At 46.2% G+C, this 21519-nt stretch overlaps 1 protein-coding gene across 1 annotated transcript in view; it reads right to left on the bottom strand.

Moving 5' to 3' along the window:
• Window positions 1-21519, bottom strand: part of LOC143133721 (solute carrier family 22 member 23) — a 37219-nt gene extending 15700 nt beyond the window's left edge. The window contains exons 1-3 of the mRNA XM_076293555.1: window positions 20480-21519; window positions 9083-9186; window positions 8815-8969 (exon numbers count right to left, since the gene is read on the bottom strand). Coding sequence (XP_076149670.1) covers window positions 8815-8969; window positions 9083-9186; window positions 20480-20923 — 703 coding nt within the window. The 5' untranslated portion in view covers window positions 20924-21519. The remainder of the gene's footprint in view (window positions 1-8814; window positions 8970-9082; window positions 9187-20479) is intronic.

A 21519-nucleotide genomic window follows, 5' to 3' on the forward strand; every position in this document is an offset into this window, starting at 1 on the left:
CCATGTGTGACACTCTGACCTTTCCTCGGCACATGATTCGCTAATGGCACTCTGCCAGACTCCAGCCACTGGTTTAGTATATCACCAATATAACCTACTACACAGGCTGAGAAAGGCATGAAAATACACAGCAACAGACATGCTTACACACACACACACACACACACACTCTCTCTTTATCTCTCTCACACACACACGTACAACGAAAAATACATACTGTATGTACACCTAAAAAGCCTTGTGTATGCTAATCACATGACAGCACAGAATGTATGTGTGTGTGTGTGTGTGTGCGTGTGTGTGCGTGCATATACTGCATGGTGTCCAATATATTTCTCTCTACATCTCCTTTGGGATCCGTTCTATGTGGTCACTTTTGCTTGAGTTGCTTCATGCCTGTCCTTCACCTGCCTATCAATACCAAAGTTCAAAGGTTATATGGGGGCTTTGAAGATACTGGACTCCAACAAACAAACACACCCACACGCAAAACACTCACAGAAACACCAGCACTTACAACACATAACACATATCTACCTCAGGACATCGTCAACAAGGACAAAGGGATCAGAGCATTCACCCAGATAAAGACTTCCGACTACTCTACATGTTGCAGTCTGGAGCAGGAAATGTGTCTTTTTATCAAATGTAAAAAGTATCTCATCATCAAATGTGGCATTTTAAATCTCGGTGTGGTGATGGGTGGAGGTCAAAACCGTTTTCATGACTCAAGGCTCTGGTATGTTGTGCTTACTGTGACATACACCATCATGATAATTGTTTATTGGATCTCTGTGTTTGTGGTTGTGTGTGTGTGTGCGTGTGTGCATGGGTGTGTGGATGTGTGTGTGTATTTGTGGATGTGTGTGTGTGTGTGTGTGTGTGTGTGTGTGTGTGTGTGTGTGTGTGTGTGTGTGGTTGTGTGTGTGTGTGTGTGTGTGTGTGTGTGTGTGTGTGTGTGTGTGTGTGTTTGTGTGTGTGTGTTTGTGGATGTGTGTGTGTGGATGTGTGTGTGTGTGTGTGTGTGTGTGTGTGTGTGACTGAGAGGTCATTGCTCTAAACACAGGAGCGCCTGCCGCTCAGTCCATGCTGGCTGTGCGGATCAGACACCCACCCACTCAGCACAAACACGAACTTTAGTCCAGCCACAGGGAACACTGACACAGCACCTTGTCTCATTTATCAGGAGAGGGGGGAGGAAAGACAAGACGTGTGAGTGAGAGAGAGGGGGGGGGGGGATGAGAAACAGGGGGACAGAGTGATGTGTGGAAAGAATAAAGAGGGAAGAAAAAAATGTAGATGGAAAAACAGAGGGGCAGATGGACAGAAAGGCTTCTTAAACAACATCTTTTTTAAAGCAACAATGGCACAACATTCATCTGCTCATGTGCCAAAACACATCCGACTCAAACACCACACTATACCATAGCAGGCACCCATAAAAAGAGCAGAGCATTAACAACCCCCCACCCCCCTCCCCCCTGTAGAAGTGGGCAGGGCAGGCAGGCAGGCTGGGCAGGCAGGCAGGTGGGGTGGCGTGGGGTGGGGAGATGGGGTGGCGTGGGGTGGGGAGGTGGGGGTGGGGGGTGGCACAGGCTGCTTATGGCCATTAAACACACTCGGTTTCCTTGGCTCCCTGAACAGCTGCTCCCACTGAGAACAAAGCCTGCAGCGTTTACGTGGGACACACTGTATGTGCGCATCACTGTAGCATTGCGCTCACATGCATCATCACACACACACAGAGGGCTCTGCATGGACATACGACGGATGTGACTGATTTTCATACATACAAGCACACACATACAAGACACACTTTTGTTCACAGACAGACGGGTACAGGCACACAGGTAGACACACACACACACACACACACACACACACACACACACACACACACACACACACACACACACACACACACACACACACACACACACACACACACACACACACACACACGATGCCCCCCCCAGTCCCGTTCTCCAGTTCAGCAGGAGGAGATGAATGGGTGTGCGGAAAAAGCAGCAGAAAACAGGGACACCCACCGCAGAGCAGTTCATCAGGCCCACAAATCTGTCACAACAATGGAGTAACCCACGGCAGGCGCGCCAGGGAGCACAGGATCCGCCCCAAATCCCCTCTGAATGGACGGCCATGTGGGGGTCAGACAGACGGCGGACGTGTGGGTCTGCTGCCACCTGGGTGCCCCCCCACTGGAGTCAGCCGCATGGGGCAGATGGGGAGGGGGGCAGGGGAAGGGATGGGGGGAGAGGGAGGGCCGGTCAGTCAGAATATTCCACAGAGGGTTATGGTCAACGCCACCTGGACACTGACCAGGCACACCGCACCAGGCATCAGCTATGTGAGGTCAGGCCCTAGGCCCAGATCAGACTCAGGAGGTGGTCACCTCTTAAACATTCCATTCTGTTTGCTAAAAGGGTGTCTTGGAGCCTGATGAAAATGTATTAACTGCTGATGGGAGGGTCACTGTGTCATCTCTGGTTGTCATCATCCGTAGCTGTGTGTGTGTGTGTGTGTGTGTGTGTGTTTCTGCTGAGCATATGTGCATGAGCAAGTGTCTGCACACATAAGCAGCCGCAGGTTCAGGTTACCCCTTAGCCCTGTGGCATGTGTGTAATGAGGAGGGTTGGGGGTGTGACGGGTCGGGATCCAAACACACCTGTCAGTGCCACTCCGCCCACACCACTGGACGTGACATCATCAGCTCCGCTCCCAGGAGCATGCTGGGACTGGACTGGGCATACCAGCAGGACTGTATCTATGGAGCACTGGCTCTAAGCCTATTATGCATTTCTATGTGTCTGATTACCCAAGATGTATGCAGTTCTGTTGATGAACATGCGAGATGAGAGGTACCATAGTTGTATAGCATGTACTAAGAAGCCAGAGTGAAGCTGTGCTTAAAGGTTGTATCAGCGATTTCAGGCACAAAAAAGGCCCAAACATAAATGATCACATTCGTCTAATTTTTCCTAACGATCCGCTAGCTGTCAAAAAAACGCGTCTCTGTAAGCAGCCTAGACTCTGAGACTCCGAGACTCCGAAAACAATTGCTACCAACAAGGGTTGGCAACCCACTCAAAGGCAAAATAAAGTGTTTCAACCAATAACCGACGAGATGCGTGTTTAGGAGAGTTTTAATTGCACGGGAGGGAGTACCGAGCTAGCTCTCTGTTTTGTTTGAACATCAACAGAAGTGACGTATCCCCGCTATCGCTGATACAACCTTTAAAGGGAAACTTGGCAGGATTTCCCCCTCTGCTGGAGAAATTGTGCATTATGCTATTTCAAACTGGAAAAAGGTAACGATAAAGCACATGGATTTGTTTACAAGCTAGCAAAACGGTTAGCATAAGTTCGGCAGACAATGTGGATGTTACAAGGTAAGAAACACGATTTAAAAAGAGAGTTTCTCACTTCTCTTTCCGGGACGGTAGTCTCAATGTTGCAAGGTTGGTTTTCCGCCTGGGGACGCTAGCGGCAGCGGGAAAAGTCACCATTCTCACCGGAACAGGTCATTTAACCATCCAAATGATTTCTAAACGGGTTTATTATGTTGAAATAGTTGCCAAATTCCCCTTTAACTACAAGCCTAAACATGTTAGAGTGGTGAAGCCTAACCCTCGGTACAAGCCTGTTATTACATTAATAATGTTACTGTTAATACGACAATATGCATGATATGATTATATGATATTGATGTGATGATATGATTCTATATATGATCTATGCTGTTCTATGATCTAAGTATAGTATAAGTATAGTATATATACTCTTTTGATCCCATGAGGGAAATTTGGTCTCTGCATTTATCCCAATCCGTGAATTAGTGAAACACACACAGCACACAGTGTACACACAGTGAGGTGAAGCACACACTAATCCCGGCGCAGTGAGCTGCCTGCATCAACAGCGGCGCTCGGGGAGCAGTGAGGGGTTAGGTGCCTTGCTCAAGGGCACTTCAGCCGTGGTCTGGTCAGGGTTCGAACCGGCAACCCTCCGGTTACAGGTCCAGTAGGCCACGGCTGCCCTAGTCTAGTCCTCTCTTCACAGGTACCGTCACAAAAGTATGGCTGTGTGTGATAGAAAGTGAGTAAAAAGTGGGTAAACAGTGTTGGAGTAGATTACCTCCAGTTTTTCAGGATCACTGTGATCTTCAAAACACACAGAGGAGCATGAGTCAGGGCTGGAGGCCCAGCTTGCGAAACATGACTTGAACATCCGCCATGGAAAACAGCCTGCTGTTTGCTTAACTAAGACTTACTGTCCCATGCTCACCAGTCATGTGATGCCCATAGAAGACATTGGCCTACAGGAACGGGATTACTAATCAGCCCTCTCCGATACACTCCAGTGGCATGTCTACAGACACACACACACACACACACACATATGCACGCATGCGTACATGTACACTTCAACACAACACGGACACGTACACACACACAGGCCCACGTATAGAAGATTAACATACCAAACTAGCAAAAAGGGGCGATTTAACAGAAACAGACTTTCTGCATGTTTATTTTCTACCTTTTAGCCCCCCCCCCCCTCTCTCTTTGTGTATCATCTCAGCTGTTTTTTCTGAGGTGTTTTTGCCTCTGCCCTGCTCTCTTTTTAAGAGCTTCCTAGATAGAGGCCGCGTAGGGTGTCACTGGGCCTGTTCTATCCTGCAGCACAGGGCCTAATCTCAGAGCACGGACCAGAGTGGAACACGGAGAGTGACGCAAGTCTCCTCCACCCTAGAAAGAGCTCTCTCAGTGCTCAGTGTAGCTGGCAGTGTAGAGAAACAGCAATGAGGGCAAATATGTGTTTGTGTGTGTGTGTGTGTGTGTGTGTGTGTGTGTGTGTGTGTGTGTGTAGGCCTATGTATGTGATTCTATGTGAGTGTATCTGTGTGTATGCTTGTGTGTGTGTGTGTGTGTGAGTGTTATCTGTATACACTGTGTGTAGAGGAAAAACAACTGTGTGAAAGAAAAACATTTCAATCCTCGAGGGCACTTTACACTCCTCGGCTCATGTGTAGATTATGCCTCTGAACTCTTCTCTGCATTCCTGCTGGCAGCGCTAGCTGAAGGAATGCCATTCACTCCTTCGGTAAAATCTGGAGCTAGGATCTGACGTCACTGCCCGGGGCAACCGGTGCATGCTCACGCTTGTCACACAGCTAATCGTAATCTCAAATACCAAAAAGCCCTCAACAAGAGCTTTCTCAACCCCATTCCAGCTCCTGCACTTCTGCACTGCACTTCCTCATTGGACAGGGCAAGGCAGGGCAGAACCACAGTGGCCACAGAGGGACAAAAAGCACCAGCACAGCAGAGTGTGACCTCACAACTCATCATGATATGTTCCGCGATGAACAAATAAAGTAGTAGAGCAGAAATTGCTGAGGGGGATAAAGAGCAGCGTCTTCACATACAGTGACAATACAATTACTAAAGAGATTTACGGACCACCATTAACCTTTCCTTCCACGGCATTTATCAACAAACTTCATAAAAGTTGAGCTCCACTGAACTTGAACTCAAGATCCCAAATGAGGTGGCATATGACCACCCACATGCAGTGACGTTGTGGCAACAGAGAACCATCATGGGGCAATAATCAGACAGGTCATATCAACAAGACAAAAGGCTGACAAGTAAGGATTTGTTATGTAATTGTTATGAGCTGAGAACTCACAAAAGTAAAGGCAAAGCCTTAGATTAGACAGACAAATGCACAGCTCATTTGCAGACAACAACTTTGAAATACGAATCAAAGTGCATAATCTTTTTTATAATCATTGCACACAAAAGTGACATCAGCCTACTACTCTTCAAACCATGTTTGCTGTGAATTGTTCAGGTTTTTATCCAGCTGGTGGAAAAACACTGGCTGTGAACTGAAGTGTGTGTGACTAAATTAGCAGTACACAGCGGCGTATATAAATAAACAAATCTATAGCTCAAATGTGAGCTTTCCAAGTGAGATCGATACAGCGTGCCACAGAAAGCCCCTCTGGCTCCCAGCTCCCAACTTAGCACAACGCCATCAACACAACGCTATCAAACCAGCCCTTGCTCCACCCACCCCAACACACACGCACACAAACACGCACACGCACACACGCACAAACTCTAAAGCCATCCCAGAGATGAGCAGGCGTAGGTGTGACTTGAGGCATGGCTTTCCAACCAGTTTTGCTGAAAAAAGATTGGGGTTTCGTGAAAGTGGTTGGAAATGTGGAACAGTTACAGCAGGGTTATGAAACTCACAGAGCACATGACTCCTGGTGATGTAGGTCAATAAATCTGGTCCAGGGTGTCAAAGCTTCATGCGGTGCATATCGTGGTGCTTGTGTAAGGCAAACACACACACACACACACACACACACACACACAAGTCAGACATACAAATCAGCTTTTTCAGGCAATTGCGAGTCTGACTTGTGCCTGTCACAAGTTTGCTGCCATAGAGCAGACGTGGACTTCCTGCTGGAGGATAACAGGAAGTGAGAACCGCACTTCCCAAAAGAAGCCCATTTTACAAATTCACACAGCACAGCACAGCACAGCACAGCACAGCACAGCACAGCCTCCTCTCGTGACGCGCACCGCAACTGGCACCTCTATAAATGCTACTCGCTGATCTGTTAGGCATGGAACCTGTCAGAGATGCTAATTAAAAACTGCAAGATGACAGCATCAACACTGCCTTGCTTATTTGTGTACTGACTGAATGTGCTTCAGCATTCACCCAACCAACACACTCAAAAGGTTGTTGTATTTGAAGTGTGTTGCTCAAGTTCACAAATGATTGACACATCACAAGATAGAAAAGAAGAGGGTGAAAGGAGGTGTCATGGGAGAGGGATGCACTCCTTTAAGCAGCCAATTTGAACACTAAACTCCTGTACTGTTAGACTCCTTGGCGCCGCGGATGTCATGGCCATTTTGCCATATGGGGATGAAGAGATGTACAGTACAGAGAGAGAGAGCGCCGGCTAGCAGCATTCCTGTGTTCCAGCGAGGTCCTGCAGAGAGCGTCCTGCTGTGTCCTCCCCTCCGCCGCACACACTCACTCGGCTCTGCCCTGTCCGGAGAGCAGCAGCAGGCCCGCAGTCTATTTCAGGCCAGGCGGCCGGCTTTTCAGGGGAGACAGCGTGGAGTAAATTAGAATGACAAGGACACATAGGGGCCTCATCTCTCTCCCTCTCTCTCCCCCTTCTCTCTTTCTCTCACTCCCTCTCTTGCTTGTCTTCTCCCTCTCTCTTTCTCTTGTTCATTTCTCTTCTCCCCTCTCTCTCTCTCTCTCTCCTTCATCCCTCTTTCTCTCGCTCTTTTGTCTTCTCTCCCTCCCTCCTGTTTTTAGCAGACAATTACAGCAGCCTTGGCAGGCCCCTTCTCACAGGTCCTGTCACGTGAGCAGACAGGCCGTTAGCTCTGCAAGGCCAATTACGGAGGGGTTGGGGGGGGGGGGGGGGGGCATGTCCGCGGGAGCGGCCATTGGCGGCAGATTATCGCTCATCAGAACCTCTCCTGTAGCCCCGGGGAAGGTCACGCACGTCAGGAGGGATTCATCGCTCGGTCCACTAATGGACTCGATAGGCCAGGGACTCTGCGGGACCATGAGGCACAGTGCAGCCCCGCGTCTTAGTCAGTGACCGCATACGCCAGAGAGTCCAGGAAAAGGGTAGGTCAATCATCGGGCTATTAGCCACGTTTAAATGGCTGCACTGAAATGGTTCTAAACCCAGCATTGTCCTCGGGTACAAGATGCCAGATCAATGGGGTTGATGATGGCTTATTGTGTGACGATAGAGTGGAGAGCGGTTAACATTTTCAGCAACCAAGCAGTCGAGATGATTGTTAGTCAGCACACACACACACACACACACACACACACACACTAAGACACAATAGGGGAGTGCAGACCACCATGGCAGGCTGAAGGTGAGAAACATGGTCAGACGCCGCTGAGAGCTGCCCTTCTCTGCGCACTACCCCCACTGTTTTGTACACACAACACAGGCACTGACCCCCTCCCGCTCCATTCCAAAACATGAGACACATGACGCAGCCAGTGGCCCTTCCTCAGACCTGCTCCGCTCTGCGCTCGCATCCATCCCAGCCATGCCCGCTCACAGAGTGATCATCCATCCCAGCCATGCCCGCTCACAGAGTGATCATCCATCCCAGCCATGCCCGCTCACAGAGTGATCATGCATCCCAGCCATGCCCGCTCACAGAGTGATCAAAGGTGTCTTTCTTACAGTCGCTCTACTACAGTAAATGATCCCCTGGTGTGTGCTGCAGTGAAAATAAAAGTCTGTTCAATCAAAAACCGGCATCCCTCTAAACATGATGGCGCTTTGATCTGGAACAATAAACACAGAGAAGACTGCACTGACAGAGCTGAGGGTGTTCAGAACTGTTCCACTGCCGTCACTGTCTCTCCAAACTCTCAGTGAAGGCAGAAGTTGCTAGCTACTGTTGGAGCTGATGGACTGAACTAAGGCAGGTCTGGTGGTAGTCACCTGTCCCTCATAGAACACTCAGTGCTACACAGCTTTCTCATCTCCAGAGATGAAGGAGTGTGGACTCTCTCTGACATCACCACAGGAAGTACTTTGTGAAACACAGCCTTCTCAGATTGCCATATCTGATGTGTATGGCAAGGCTGAAAAGTGCCGCCTCACCGGAAGATCAATTGTCCAAAACAGAGTGTTTGTTCCACAGAGTGCGGCCTACAGAGGACATCAAAACAGGGAGCCTTGTCAGTAACTTATTCCCGCCGCCTACTTACTCAGGACATAAAGGGAGAGGGAGATCCCGGCCAGACAGAAGCCCTCGAAGAAGCGCAGGGTGCTAAACATGGGCACGTTGACGGAGAAGGCCACGGTAAGACCAAACACCAGCATGAAGAGGACCGAGATGATCAGAACCGGGTGTCTCCCAAACCTACACAATAAAAAAATAAATACATAAACAAACAGAAACGGCTCAGTAGATCTCTGTGTAATCATGGCTCTCAGATGTTCTGTGCTTTTCAGGAGTTGAGCAGAGTCACCTACCAATCTGCGAGGATACCCATCACCAGATACCCAAAGATGGAACCCACCAGTAGGGAGAACTTTGCAATGTGGACCTTCCTCCTGGAACCACACACCAAGTTCCACTAGAAGACAAGGAGAGAACAATAATCATTCATCTCTGATTAGTACTCACACTGATAACATTTATCTCTGATTAGTACTCACACTGATTTGACAAACCTTGGCTGACATGTTTTTTCATCCACATGTTTTCATTTTAGCATAATAATATTTACATACATACAAATATTGGATGGCATGTCACTAAGACAATTGTCCTCAGTCACAGGAGAATTTGTAGACAATATATCCACTGTAACATCCTGACCATTTATGTATAAAAACAAGGATAAGAAACATCTTCATTCCCTAATTAAACAGATGCTATTCATAAACAGCCATCCTTCACTTACAGTTAACATCATGAAGCCAAAATGCTTTATCAGGCAAGTTTACAAAAGAAATCAAAAGATACAATCACCCTGTTAGTTTTTCTAACATCTTTGCCACTGCTATAACTAAATAACCTTCTTTACACAAAACAGGTTTATCTGGACTTGTAACATTATCTGTAGAGGCGCGGCTTGCTTTAAACATACTATGCCAACCCTATACCTAACATTGATTTTGACGACATTGATTACGTTTTTCATTCAGATTACATTACTAAATAACTAAGTCTGGGTGCCATTGCCATATAAAATCAAATCAATAGGGCCGATGAGTTATCAGACATACAATAAACCGAGATTTAGATGAAGCCATTGAACTGTCGAAACTGTTTACAGAGTACTGCATGAGTACTGCTCTCTATAGAAAGCCCCTGTCCCGTCCTGACCTTGATAAAGCAGGAGTCATGGTCTGTTCACTGAGCGTGCGCACACACACACACACGCACGCACGCACGCACGCACGCACGCACACACACACGCACACACACACACACACACAGCCAGAATATGAGCTGGTGATAAAACACACACATGCTCACTCAGACAACATGATCTGTGAGCGCAACACTGAGAAGGACACACGCAACACAGGAGAAGAGAAGCGTGCAGGAGGTGCAGAGAGGATGTGCATTGTGCGCGCCCATGGGATTCACAGGTTATTGACCAAAAGGATTTTTGGATTATTCTACGATGAGGTGGAAACAAAGTGTTTTCTAAATTAAAAGGGTGGTTTTTAAGAGAGGCACTGAGCAAATGAAAAAAGACAAAGGGCTCTAATTTGAATCGCATGCAAAGTCTTAAGTCTAACCACAGCTAATTTAATGATTAATTTTTTCCTTTCGGTGAGAAGTTTCCTCTGAAACCTTAGCCTTCCTCTGGGAGGTCAAAGGGCACTGTAAAGCCCTTGCTGACCCACGACCCTAAACCACAAGCTGAGGGAGTCAGAATTGTCAGAATAGACAAATATGTCTAAATAAGACTTGCAGGTGGACATGCTGAAGCAAGCCACTGAGAGCTGCCATTAAAACAGTCCCACAGCCAGCAGCGAGCCTTCAAGTGCTATTGTATTGTTTATATATTAGCACCATCATTTGATGTTGGCATGATTTTATGACTTTTTTTCCCCTTCATTATCTGTGGCATCACAATGTAATACTATTGCATTATTATCATGATGAAAGATTGTCAGTGAAAAACAGGTCATGAAAGATCAGTCACATCTGCACAGCCTTTTCCTTGGCTGTACTTGGCAGACAGAAGTTTGAAAAAGACCCTGAAATAGGCTACTGAAGATGTTGATGTTCCATGAGTGGAAAAAAAAAACTTGTTTTGCAATTCAAGTGAAGTGGCCCCACAAGGGATCCTTTAGTTGACTGGGCACCTCCCTCCTTCTAATGTTTTCACATCATTAACCTTAAGCATGCAGCATTACATTGTGGTGAGAATATTTCAGATAAAGAAACCGCAACATCACTTTGCTACTCTGTATGGCTGCTGGTAGGAAAGCATGTCCTTTAACATCAACATATTGAGCTACCTATCCAAACTTCCTGTGAAGCTTAGCTATGGCTACTAAAGGGATTCTATAATCACATTTCCTTGATAAAGCATGTAAGGTGCTTTATAGAGGTTCTTTATATAGCCATCTATATACTGATAAAGACATCTGAGAGTGTTTCCACACATAGGTCACTATACTTTAGGCCAACTAAAGGATCTTATCAATAAGAATCATAAAGCAAGTGTACTCTAGAGATTAAAAACGACAGAGTGCTGTTGATCCGATGGTCAAGAGCTCTGCAGTGCTCTATCAACCCCACACCCCTGTCTTCTCTCCCCCTGTCCCTTGGCCTCTCTCTCCCTCTCTCTCTCCCTCCCTCTCTCTCTCTCTGCCTGTCTTTGTGCGAGAAAGCTCAGCTGTGACACACACCATGCAGCGTTCTATTCAGTGGGACGGTTGGAATACTGGACTCTTTGTGTTCTGGAACCCCTCTGTGATCCCAGCTGGCCTGGATGGGAGGGATTAGTGTGTGTGTGTATTTGTGTGTGTGTGTGTGTGTGTGTGTGTGTGTGGGTCATGGGCGAGGCTGGGGTGTCTGGGTGACAGGTGTAACACACTGTACATGACCCCCCCCCAGTGTGGCCCCCTTCCTTGACTCCATTGCAGTCACATGAGCCATGCTAGCCACATGTCTAGGAGGGCTGTTGCACTGGACCAGACAGACAGTCGCGGTGCCTTGGACCCAGTGACACATTCCCGAGTTGCCTGGGTGATAAGGCAGCTCCTGGGCTGAATTTGAGGATTTCTCATCTGAGCCTGAGTCAGGGTGCGCTTACTGTTTGCATAATTACCGTTGCATAACCACAAAGACTGTTACAGCAAAACAAAGGGGATTATTGATTAGTCATGTCAAGAAAAAAAATCCCCCAAAACACCTCAAGTAGATTCCCCTTTTTTGGCAGAGCTGAGTGAGAGAATACGGCAAATTCCCAGTGGTGAATGGAATTTTTTTGTAATGTCCTGACCAGTGGGACAATCTTATCTTCTCACTGTGTCAACAAAAACCAAGGTTGACATGGTGCCTTATGTGACAAACTTAATGGTAGTCACTATGGCTCATTTCAAGTCACTCAAACTTTCAGTATCGATGTCACCTGGCAACAAGGCCTAAACAAACAAATACCACTTGCGCAGTTGTACCTGGAAAGTGATACCGCATAGCTTACTAGCAGCTGAAACAGGTCTACATGAGATCAGGTCATTAATCCACCGGCGTAAGCGGGGTCGTACCCACCAGAGTTGAAATATGTTTCACTGGCTGTGATCCATAGCTTACATTGTGCGGCGTTCAGATGTGAAAGAGAGTAGATGACCCTGAAGAGGGAAGTACAGTGGCCTGATCGGAACCTTTTCATGTTCCTTTTCAGCTGCCAGCTAGTTTACCAACCTCATTCACAAGCTATGGACACAATAAATATGCAATTCCATAAAGGGCGAGGCCGAGCTCTACGGTGCTCTACACTATCCCTGGGACCTTTAGTCTCTAGCACTCGCTCCTTTGCTGGTGGTTGGATATAGATAGTCCAACAAGCACACTCAACTGACCAAACAGGACACGACCGTGGGATGTTCAGGGCGGCTTTCAAACATTATCCCAAATGTCACACTTGTCAGACATGATATCAGATGTCCGTGCATAATGTGACGACTATTATCTCTGATAGGCCACTAATTGAGGACAGTGAGGGAGAGCATATTGACATTCTTCACGTACACGCAGGTTGTGTTGGTTTGCTGGCATGACAATCCTTCTCCACAGTCGTCCTGTCAGCGGGAGCGACACCCTGCTGGGGCTACCGAGAGTCTCCAGTGAATCTAAACCACATCCCGTGCAATGGACCGAGCACTGACCTTGCACAAGGTCGTACAGCAACAGCATCACTTAACGGTCCATCAAAGTGCGTGACCGACAAGAGAGAAAAGAGAGAGAGAGAGAGAGAGAGAGAGAGAGAGATAGAGAGAGAGAGAGAGAGAGAGAGAGAGAGAGGAGGATACGCCTGATCAACTACACTGGTGCATTCAGTTCACCTGTGCTGCTCACACTGGGAGGAAAAACCATGAGAATGAAATGAAAAGAAGAGGTGAATAAAAAGGGGGGGGGGGGTGGAGAGGAGAACGGGAGGGGAGCTGGCAGACTGCGTGAGGATATGTGAGAAAGAGAGAAAGAGAGTGAGAGATAGAGGCTGCCGCATAGTTACTGCCTAGCAACAGAGTCCTTGGTTATCAGCAAGGTTTGGTCGTCTCTGGTTGAGAGGGATTATTACTACATAACAAGGAAAAGTGTACTGTATGTGTGTGTGTGTATATATGTGTGTGTGTGCATGTGTTTGAGAGAGAGAGAGAGAGCAAATAAGAAACAGAGAGAGAGCTTTAACAATATAGGTCCAAAATCGCTACACTTGCTGGATAAGAGACAAAGCTCACTCACTCCATTGCACTCTGCATTAATGAGCATAAACTCTCCTGTGGTTCAGATGGCGTAATTAAAGATGCACTGCACACACTCACACTCTCTCTCATACACGCACACACACACACACACACACACTTCTGCTCTTCCTTCCTCGCGTCTCTTCACGGTCACATACAAAATAGAGGCACAGGCCTCAACCATAGTTAGCAACACTGACTTTTCATTTTTCTCTCTCTCTCTGCAGACACACACACACACGTCATGGCACACACACACTACACTTGTAGAAACTACATCATCTCATCTGTGTTTGGGATTTACCTCTCTATAGCTACATCCACACGATTCCATTTTCGTTTGAATCCGAGACAGATTTTAGACCTCTCGTCTACACTCGTCGGGTGTTTTTGAGCTCCTGAAACGGAACAATGTCGGCCCCATATTCAAACCTCCAGCTTTGTGTTTTAATTCTTGATTCTACATGACTCACTTAGACCTCCACTACTTGCCTGTCTGAATACAACATGGTGACCAAAATACAAGCTTTACTGGCCTTGCTTTCTTTGGTAGCATCTGTAGTACAGTTAAATCCTGCATTTTACTACGCTGACAATTGTGTGAATGTACATGTGATCTGAGTTCAGGTGTCCACCACTGACCTTGTGTTCAGGTGTCCACCGCAGAGGTGTCCCTTACGGACAAGATTTCTTTAATTTGCAATGGTGCTTGTGGATGGAGATCGTATTCAAAATGAAATTTTGAAAGTTTTAAAATGAAAACGGAATAATGTGGATGGAGCCTAAAACTCAGAAAATGTGGCCTGGCACTTTGACTTGCTACTTAAATGCTGACGAAACAAACTTAGACGTGAAAGCAGAATGTGGTCTGCCAGCTTAGAGTAGCTTCAAATGAAATGCAATAAAAACACAAGATGACATAAAAATGCAATGATGTGCAATGAAAGCAGGTCATGTTCCTTCTTGCAGTTTTGTTATGTGTATATACATGTAATATTTTTATTCTCTTTTCAGTTTGCACACAAATAGAATACTAAACAAACAAAGCTTTAGCATAAGATAGCACTATGCATTATGTAGCGCGCGCGCACACACACACACACACACACACACAATTTCATTTCAGTGTGTGACCTCAGTGTCTGAGAGGAACAGTGCCACGTTTAGCACAAGGACAACAGGCTGTCACACCATGGGCCCACCATGAAGCGCTGCTCTGTGTGTCAGAGGGAGGGAGGTAGGGAGAGAGCAAGAGAGCGCAGGAACGAGTGAGGGAGGGGCACTGATGGATGAGTGCTGCTTTCAACACTCATTTGTCCAGTTTCTCCCCCTCACACTCTTGTTTTCACATTCCTATTTTCCCCTCTGTTGCATATACATATAGTGTGCATATATTTTCCCCTCTGTTGCATATACATATAGTGTGCATATATTTCCCCCTCTGTTGCATATACTTATAGTGTGCATATATTTTCCCCTCTGTTGCATATACATATAGTGTGCATATATTTTCCCCTCTGTTGCATATACATATAGTGTGCATATATTTTCCCCTCTGTTGCATATACATATACTGTGCATATATTTTATGAGACTGACAAGAAAGTCAAGTAATGGATTGCGGTGAGACTGCATTGTCTTTAAGCTACTTAATACATTTAGCAGGTGTGTGCACTTCATGTGTCTGTGTATGTGTAAGTGAGTGAGTGAGATAGATAGATAGATAGATAGATAGATAGATAGATAGATAGATAGATAGACACTAAGACTAAAATGGAGAAAAGAAAGAAAGAAAGAAAGAAAGAAAGAAAGAGAGGGATAGCAAGAGAAATAAAGAAAGAGATAGAGAGAGGGAGAGAGAGATGGAAAGAGAAAGAAAGAAAGAGATGGAGAGAGGGAGAGAGAGAGAGAGAAAGAAAGAAAGAAAGAAAGAAAGAAAGAAAGAAAGAATGTACATAGCACCCATCATGCTCTGGCCTCCTCTCCTGTCTGGGAGCTGTGTGTGTGTGCGTAGCTCTGATGGCTGGAGCTGAGCAGAAAAGAAAGAGAGTGAGACAGAGAGACAGAGAGAAAGAGAGAGTGGGCGAGAGAGACAGATCGGCTTTGTCCCTCCACTAGCACTGGTGTGTCAGTATGCCATGGTACAACTGGTCCCTGCCTCACTGTTTCTGATGAGCGCACAAGCAAACATACACACTAGGAAGAGCATACAGATGCATACACATCTGTATGCTCTTCCTGCCTGGCTCTCCTTCACTGCCTAAATCACACACACAAGCATGCGTACACACACACAGACATACACACGCACCGCCGCAGGCGTGCACACACACACACGCACACGCACACGCACACGCACACGCACGCACGCACACACACACATTCTCTGTCCTACCCTCTCTGTACATCCCAGGAGCCCCTCATATCTCAATATCTATGTGAGACATACGCCCAGAACCGGAGGCCATGTACAAGCAGCTCAAAACATAGACACCAACAGCACACCAACAGCACACCAGCAGCAAGGCCCCCAAGACTATCACTGGGCCACTTGGCATCAGTCATTTCAAATATCACAATTGCTTACACAACCATCTTCATTTTCCCACCATACGTTAAGGGGCCCCAAATCTGACCGTATAGTTTTTGCTAAATCCACGCCCAAGCATGACCAATTTTCCTTTAGATACTTATTTAGATAAAATAAGGGTGTCTGTTTCATGATGTTCTTTGCAAAGGCTTTTATATCCTCAGGATCCTAACTGAGCCGGTAAATCTGTGTGTTGTGCTGTATAAGTGCCAAGCTGATATCTCACAGGCCACTTGATCCACCCAGCCACATTTCCTCTGGAGCACCAATGGGGATCATCCACTTGCTCCAAACAGCTGGATAAACACTATGTGAAGGGACACTGCCGTGTGTGTGTGTGTGTGTGTGTGTGAGAGGACCTCATATTGTCACATTCCCTCCATGAACTTGCTATGTGCTCTAATAAACACATGCTGGGATGAGTTAAAACGTTAGCTGGAGACCAACTGCAGATCAGTTTTGCTGAATTTGACATACCGGTATATAAAGTACACTCCCACACACACACAGACACACACACACAAACACACACACAGACACACACACACAGAGACAGACACACACACACACACACACTTATGTGTATGGTGAAAACCAAAAAGAGAGAGACATCTTAACAAGGTGCCCTGATTGTTGGTCACTAGTTACTTCTAAATATGTCAACAGAAGAACAGAGTCCAGGCAAGGCTAAACTTTATGACCTTCCTCAAATATGTTTACAACTCTTGTCCTGCAGTTTGGTATCACATTTCTTTCTATTTACTTTTTGCTTATTAAACATGAGCCATAAAACAACCCTCGCTGACTCATCATGAGCGGAGTCTTTCCTAGTCTCCATCATTTCCACTGAATGATCCCCAGTGTCTCCATCATGGGTTGGCCATTGGAATGTATAAGCAATGTAGGGTGATTCCACTGGGACCTCCCCCTGTGTGTCTGTCAGTGATGATCCACTCTTATTCATTAGAGCGCGGTTCCCATTAACATGTGCCCACCGGGCCTGGGCTTCAATTAGAGCAACCTTCAGCGGCCCCGCACTTTCTGTCCCCTGGGGAGCCCCGTCGCTGCTTGTGAGCTGAGCCTTATCGCTCGCAGTGCTCCCCGGCTCGCCGCTCGCTCAGAGGGAGTGCAGATAACGAGGCGACTCCGGAGCGGAGCTGGACAGAGTGTAGATGAACCCTGGATTGGGCCAGGGATTCGCCCTCTATACCGTCCAAGAACTCTCAAGTCTCCAGATAAAACTTGCCTTTCTGAACAAGAAGAAAAAAAACGTGTGTGCGGTCTTTCTTACTTATGCATTTAGCTGACGCTTTTTATCCAAAGTGACTTACAGATACTAACTGCAGGGACCAGTCACCCTGCAGCCACCTGGGGTTGAGTGCCTTGCTCAAGAGCACAACAGTGGGAGCCAGCAATTCAAACCATGACTTTTTCTGTGACTACTGTATGCTAGGCCAGTTTCTTAGCCACTACATGAACCACCCATAACTATGCATGATGCTCAGAGTTCCCTGCTGTCCTGGCCACCCACTGACAACCCTACAGGGCTTAGCTCTGGCTCATGGTGTCTGTCTTGCCTTGTCCCATGTCACTGGTGTATGAGAGTGTGTGTGTAAGAGTGTTAAATATTCACTGCTAATTATATATTGTTAAAACAAATAAATGTTTTGAATCTACCGTATATATCAGAGGTTTGTGTTTAAGGGGATAAGCTAATGGCTACTGTAATAGCAGGTGGAAGTGTAAACGCTGTCTGTGGTTTCCCTTTGTACAGAGTCCATGAGTCCCAATGTGACTTATGTCCCATCTGCACACTCTTCCTGTCATGGTATCATGACACTATATCCTGGCTCTGTGTTGAGCTGCAAAGGAAGAGGATTTAAGGTGGGAGTTGAAACCGGTGTCTCCTAACAATGTACAAACTCAGGGGCCAAAAATACTAATCTCTCAGGTTAGGACAAAGAACATCCTTGAAAACAAACATCATTGTATATATTGGGCCGTGATTGACTACTGACTGAAGTTCAATGTTTATTGACTGGCAAGTATCTCTAACATATTAAGAAACACTCCTTGTGCTCTCCCACTCAATTCAACAAATGTAAAATATTACCCACAACTGTATGCCTACATTTTGAAAAGCACAAAGAAAACGCTTACTTGGCTTTCATTATCACTAACTTGCAGAATGTGTTTATAAGCATTATGTGTTTAGATTGGTTCACCACAGGGTAAAAAGGAGCTTGGCTGTTATCACAACGGCAACATTATCTTTCGTGAGCAGATGTCGCCCAGTTTTGTGGACCATTAGCACAAAGTAGACTAGACCTTTCTGCAAATATTACTAAACATGATGCACACAAAAGATGAGTAGCACTGTAACTAGATGCTGTTTAATAGGGATTCATTTAATCACTGTCTAAACTTAGCATTCCTGGCAATCTAAAGCAGCTTCGCTAAAAAAGGCAACTTGTGTCCTGAGCATATAACTGAACAATAATGAGAACATATTCTGATTATTTTTCTACAAACTATTTTTTTTACTCACAATATCCAATAACCAATAATATATATATATATATATATATATGTTTGTGATATATCAGCATAATACAGTAAATGATTAATTGAGCAAGTGGGCAATTTCAGGTAGATTACTTCTTTACTTTCAAGAGCTTCCTTCTGATAGTCTGTTCATGGTCAATACTGGACATAGTGCTTTGTTCATTTGTAACATTCTCTTAATAACTGCACTGCATCAACAGCACCGCTAACTGCTTCATTAGCCATCATGTTAATCACAGTCTAACATCCATGGCCGGCAGTAAAGTCCAAGCAGTTGCATAAGTGCCACTGATTAATAGAGTGGCAAACTACATTTTGTAAGGTGACCACTGAGTCAAAGGGCAACACTGCTTGATCTATGCGTTATGACAACTCAGGCACTGGCTACTGCCATTCATGCAATAATCAAGCAGCAGCAACATCCACTGGCCATACACCCCCTCTATACTGATAGTACCATATGTGCCATTACATTTGAGGAGCAGAACCTGACTCTACACAAGTGTTCCACACTTGACAAGGCCCTTGGCAAACATACTCAACCTTTGACTAGAAACATAAATAGAACATGGTGTGACACATGGTATGCGGACAAGGCACTATGTAGCAATACTAAGTCAATTTCTGGATACAAATTTCACAACCAAATTGATCTAGCTATTTTTGTGGTTTCATAATTCTCTTACAGGGCTAATGACATGGGGGGGGGGGGTACTGAAGTTACTGTACTTCCTGTGAGAAGGCCTGAAACTGTCCATAAACGACCAGTTGAAGGGCATCTGGCATCATAATACCAACCCCTCATTTGGCAAGATCATAAAAAGATAAAGAGCTAGATGAAGGCCAGAATGAACAAACGGGGACAGCAGGCTCACAACAAGATCAATGCTCAACACAGTAAGATTCCAGAAATGCCTTGATTATGAGACACTGATAAGACTTAACAAAGATGGAAGAAAATGGGGGTATGGGGCCAGTCTCCAAAATGACACGTCACATATAAAACATTTAAGGATTACAATTCCAGCTGGCTGTTGAGTAAATTAATGGTACGGATAAGCCAAATAAATACTTCACTATTCGCACTGTATGCCATTTCGTCTGCATCAAAGTGACCAGATCTGGTCGCGGACAGCCCACCAAGCGGCACATTCCTCTACAGTCAGCACGAGGAGAACCCGGTGACACCCCTTCGTGATAGCTCGCACCTCATCAGCTGCTTCAGATGAGTCACGCTGGTCTAACCCACCGATGCTCTCCCATCACACCAATACGCGCACTCGTAGTTTGTACAAATTGTTCGCGAGTAATTTAGGTGCTACATATTATTGGGTTAGGTACAGTATTAGCCTACCCAGGCATACAGACCACTCGACGCTGCTGTGAATGAACAGGCCATTATTGGTAAGCGCGTAACACGCGTCAGTTTTGCGGTATTGACACCCTGCGATGTCATTTTGTTAGGCAGTCTGTCTCCCTGCAAGGTGTTCCATGTGACTGAATGTTAGCCTAATAACGCCTAATATACTAGCCTGATGAAGGTGTTGGGGGTATCTTAGTTTAAAACAGACGGGGTTGGCCTAATTCCACCGGGAATGAAAATTATACAGTGGTGTGTGAACCTGCCAGTCGTGAATGCAGTCATATACCCGGCAAAAAATGCACAACAAGAAGCCAACCATTGTAACGCCCTGCAATTGACACATTATCTAGACATTAAGACGGTGAGGATTATGCATTTAATGTTGGATGTAGTCAACACACTCTGCTAACCTTACCTTTGTGACTACATTCTCCCGAAGTCCCATTTGCATTTCGTACCTCCACTGTGTGCACTTACAGTGAGCATCGTCCGTGTTGTTGTGGCGCGTGCCGTTTGATACATACGGAGCTCTCACGCCACTGTTGTTTTGACCATTAAATAATGAGGAAGGACTCAATGTCAGATTGGAGCTGTTTATCGTCGGTAGAACACATGTGTTGTTCGGTTGAGCGAGGAGGAAACTGTCAGAGAATTGACTGAATCCTATAAACAATGCAGGGATCCATGTCAGGACAATGAGTTGCTTTTGGTATTTTCCAAATCCCCCGAGATATGGCAAGACGCAGCCGTCAATGCGCGATAGCAAAGCCGGAGACGATGTTTCGGGTGATACGAAGCCATTCTCTGGTTGGTGGTCGTCCGTATCCAGCTGAGCCACGGCCATCGCGGTTTCGCACATCGAGCCGTCCCTCTGTAGCGCAGCCGGTTTGGCAGTTCAACCCGTCGACTCCACAATGCGTCAGTGCCCCCGCACTGGAGAACGCTGTGCCCAATCAACCAGGCAATTCTGAGTGATCCAGACGTGGCGTGCTTGGTTTCCCTCCAAAAGTATGGATTTAATGTCGACGAGGTTTAACAAGCAGTCTACTTAAACGGTGCACTGGCTAGAAACTCTTCGGGAAAGCCATGGTGACAAATAGACAGCCTACAAGCTCATCAGAAATGTTGTACCTCCACTTTCCACAATCTGTGTGTGTATGGTCACCTCGTCAGAACGCACTGTGCCGGAAGGAGACGTGGAACGACTAAGCCAACCCCTTCTCTGTAGCTGCCAGCCACAGGTAACACACCTGTCCAAACGCCAAGCCCCTGATGCTGTGGTTGACATAGTCCCCTCAACAAATGAAAACTATGTCATTGGAATAGTCGGGTAGACCCAACTCTACTACGTTTCAAACAACAAATTCTTTAAAAGTAATAATACAAATTCTCCCTTTCTCACTGAACCGTGCGTCCTCCACACACGAATACTCAGATATCTAGCCGGTACGTTCA

Source organism: Alosa pseudoharengus, unplaced genomic scaffold (genome assembly GCF_046254945.1).
Source record: "Alosa pseudoharengus isolate Yale_2024_CS ecotype anadromous, Long Island Sound unplaced genomic scaffold, YU_APseudo_1.1 YU_APseudo_1.1_scf_2, whole genome shotgun sequence".
Taxonomy (NCBI): Eukaryota; Metazoa; Chordata; class Actinopteri; order Clupeiformes; family Clupeidae; genus Alosa; species Alosa pseudoharengus.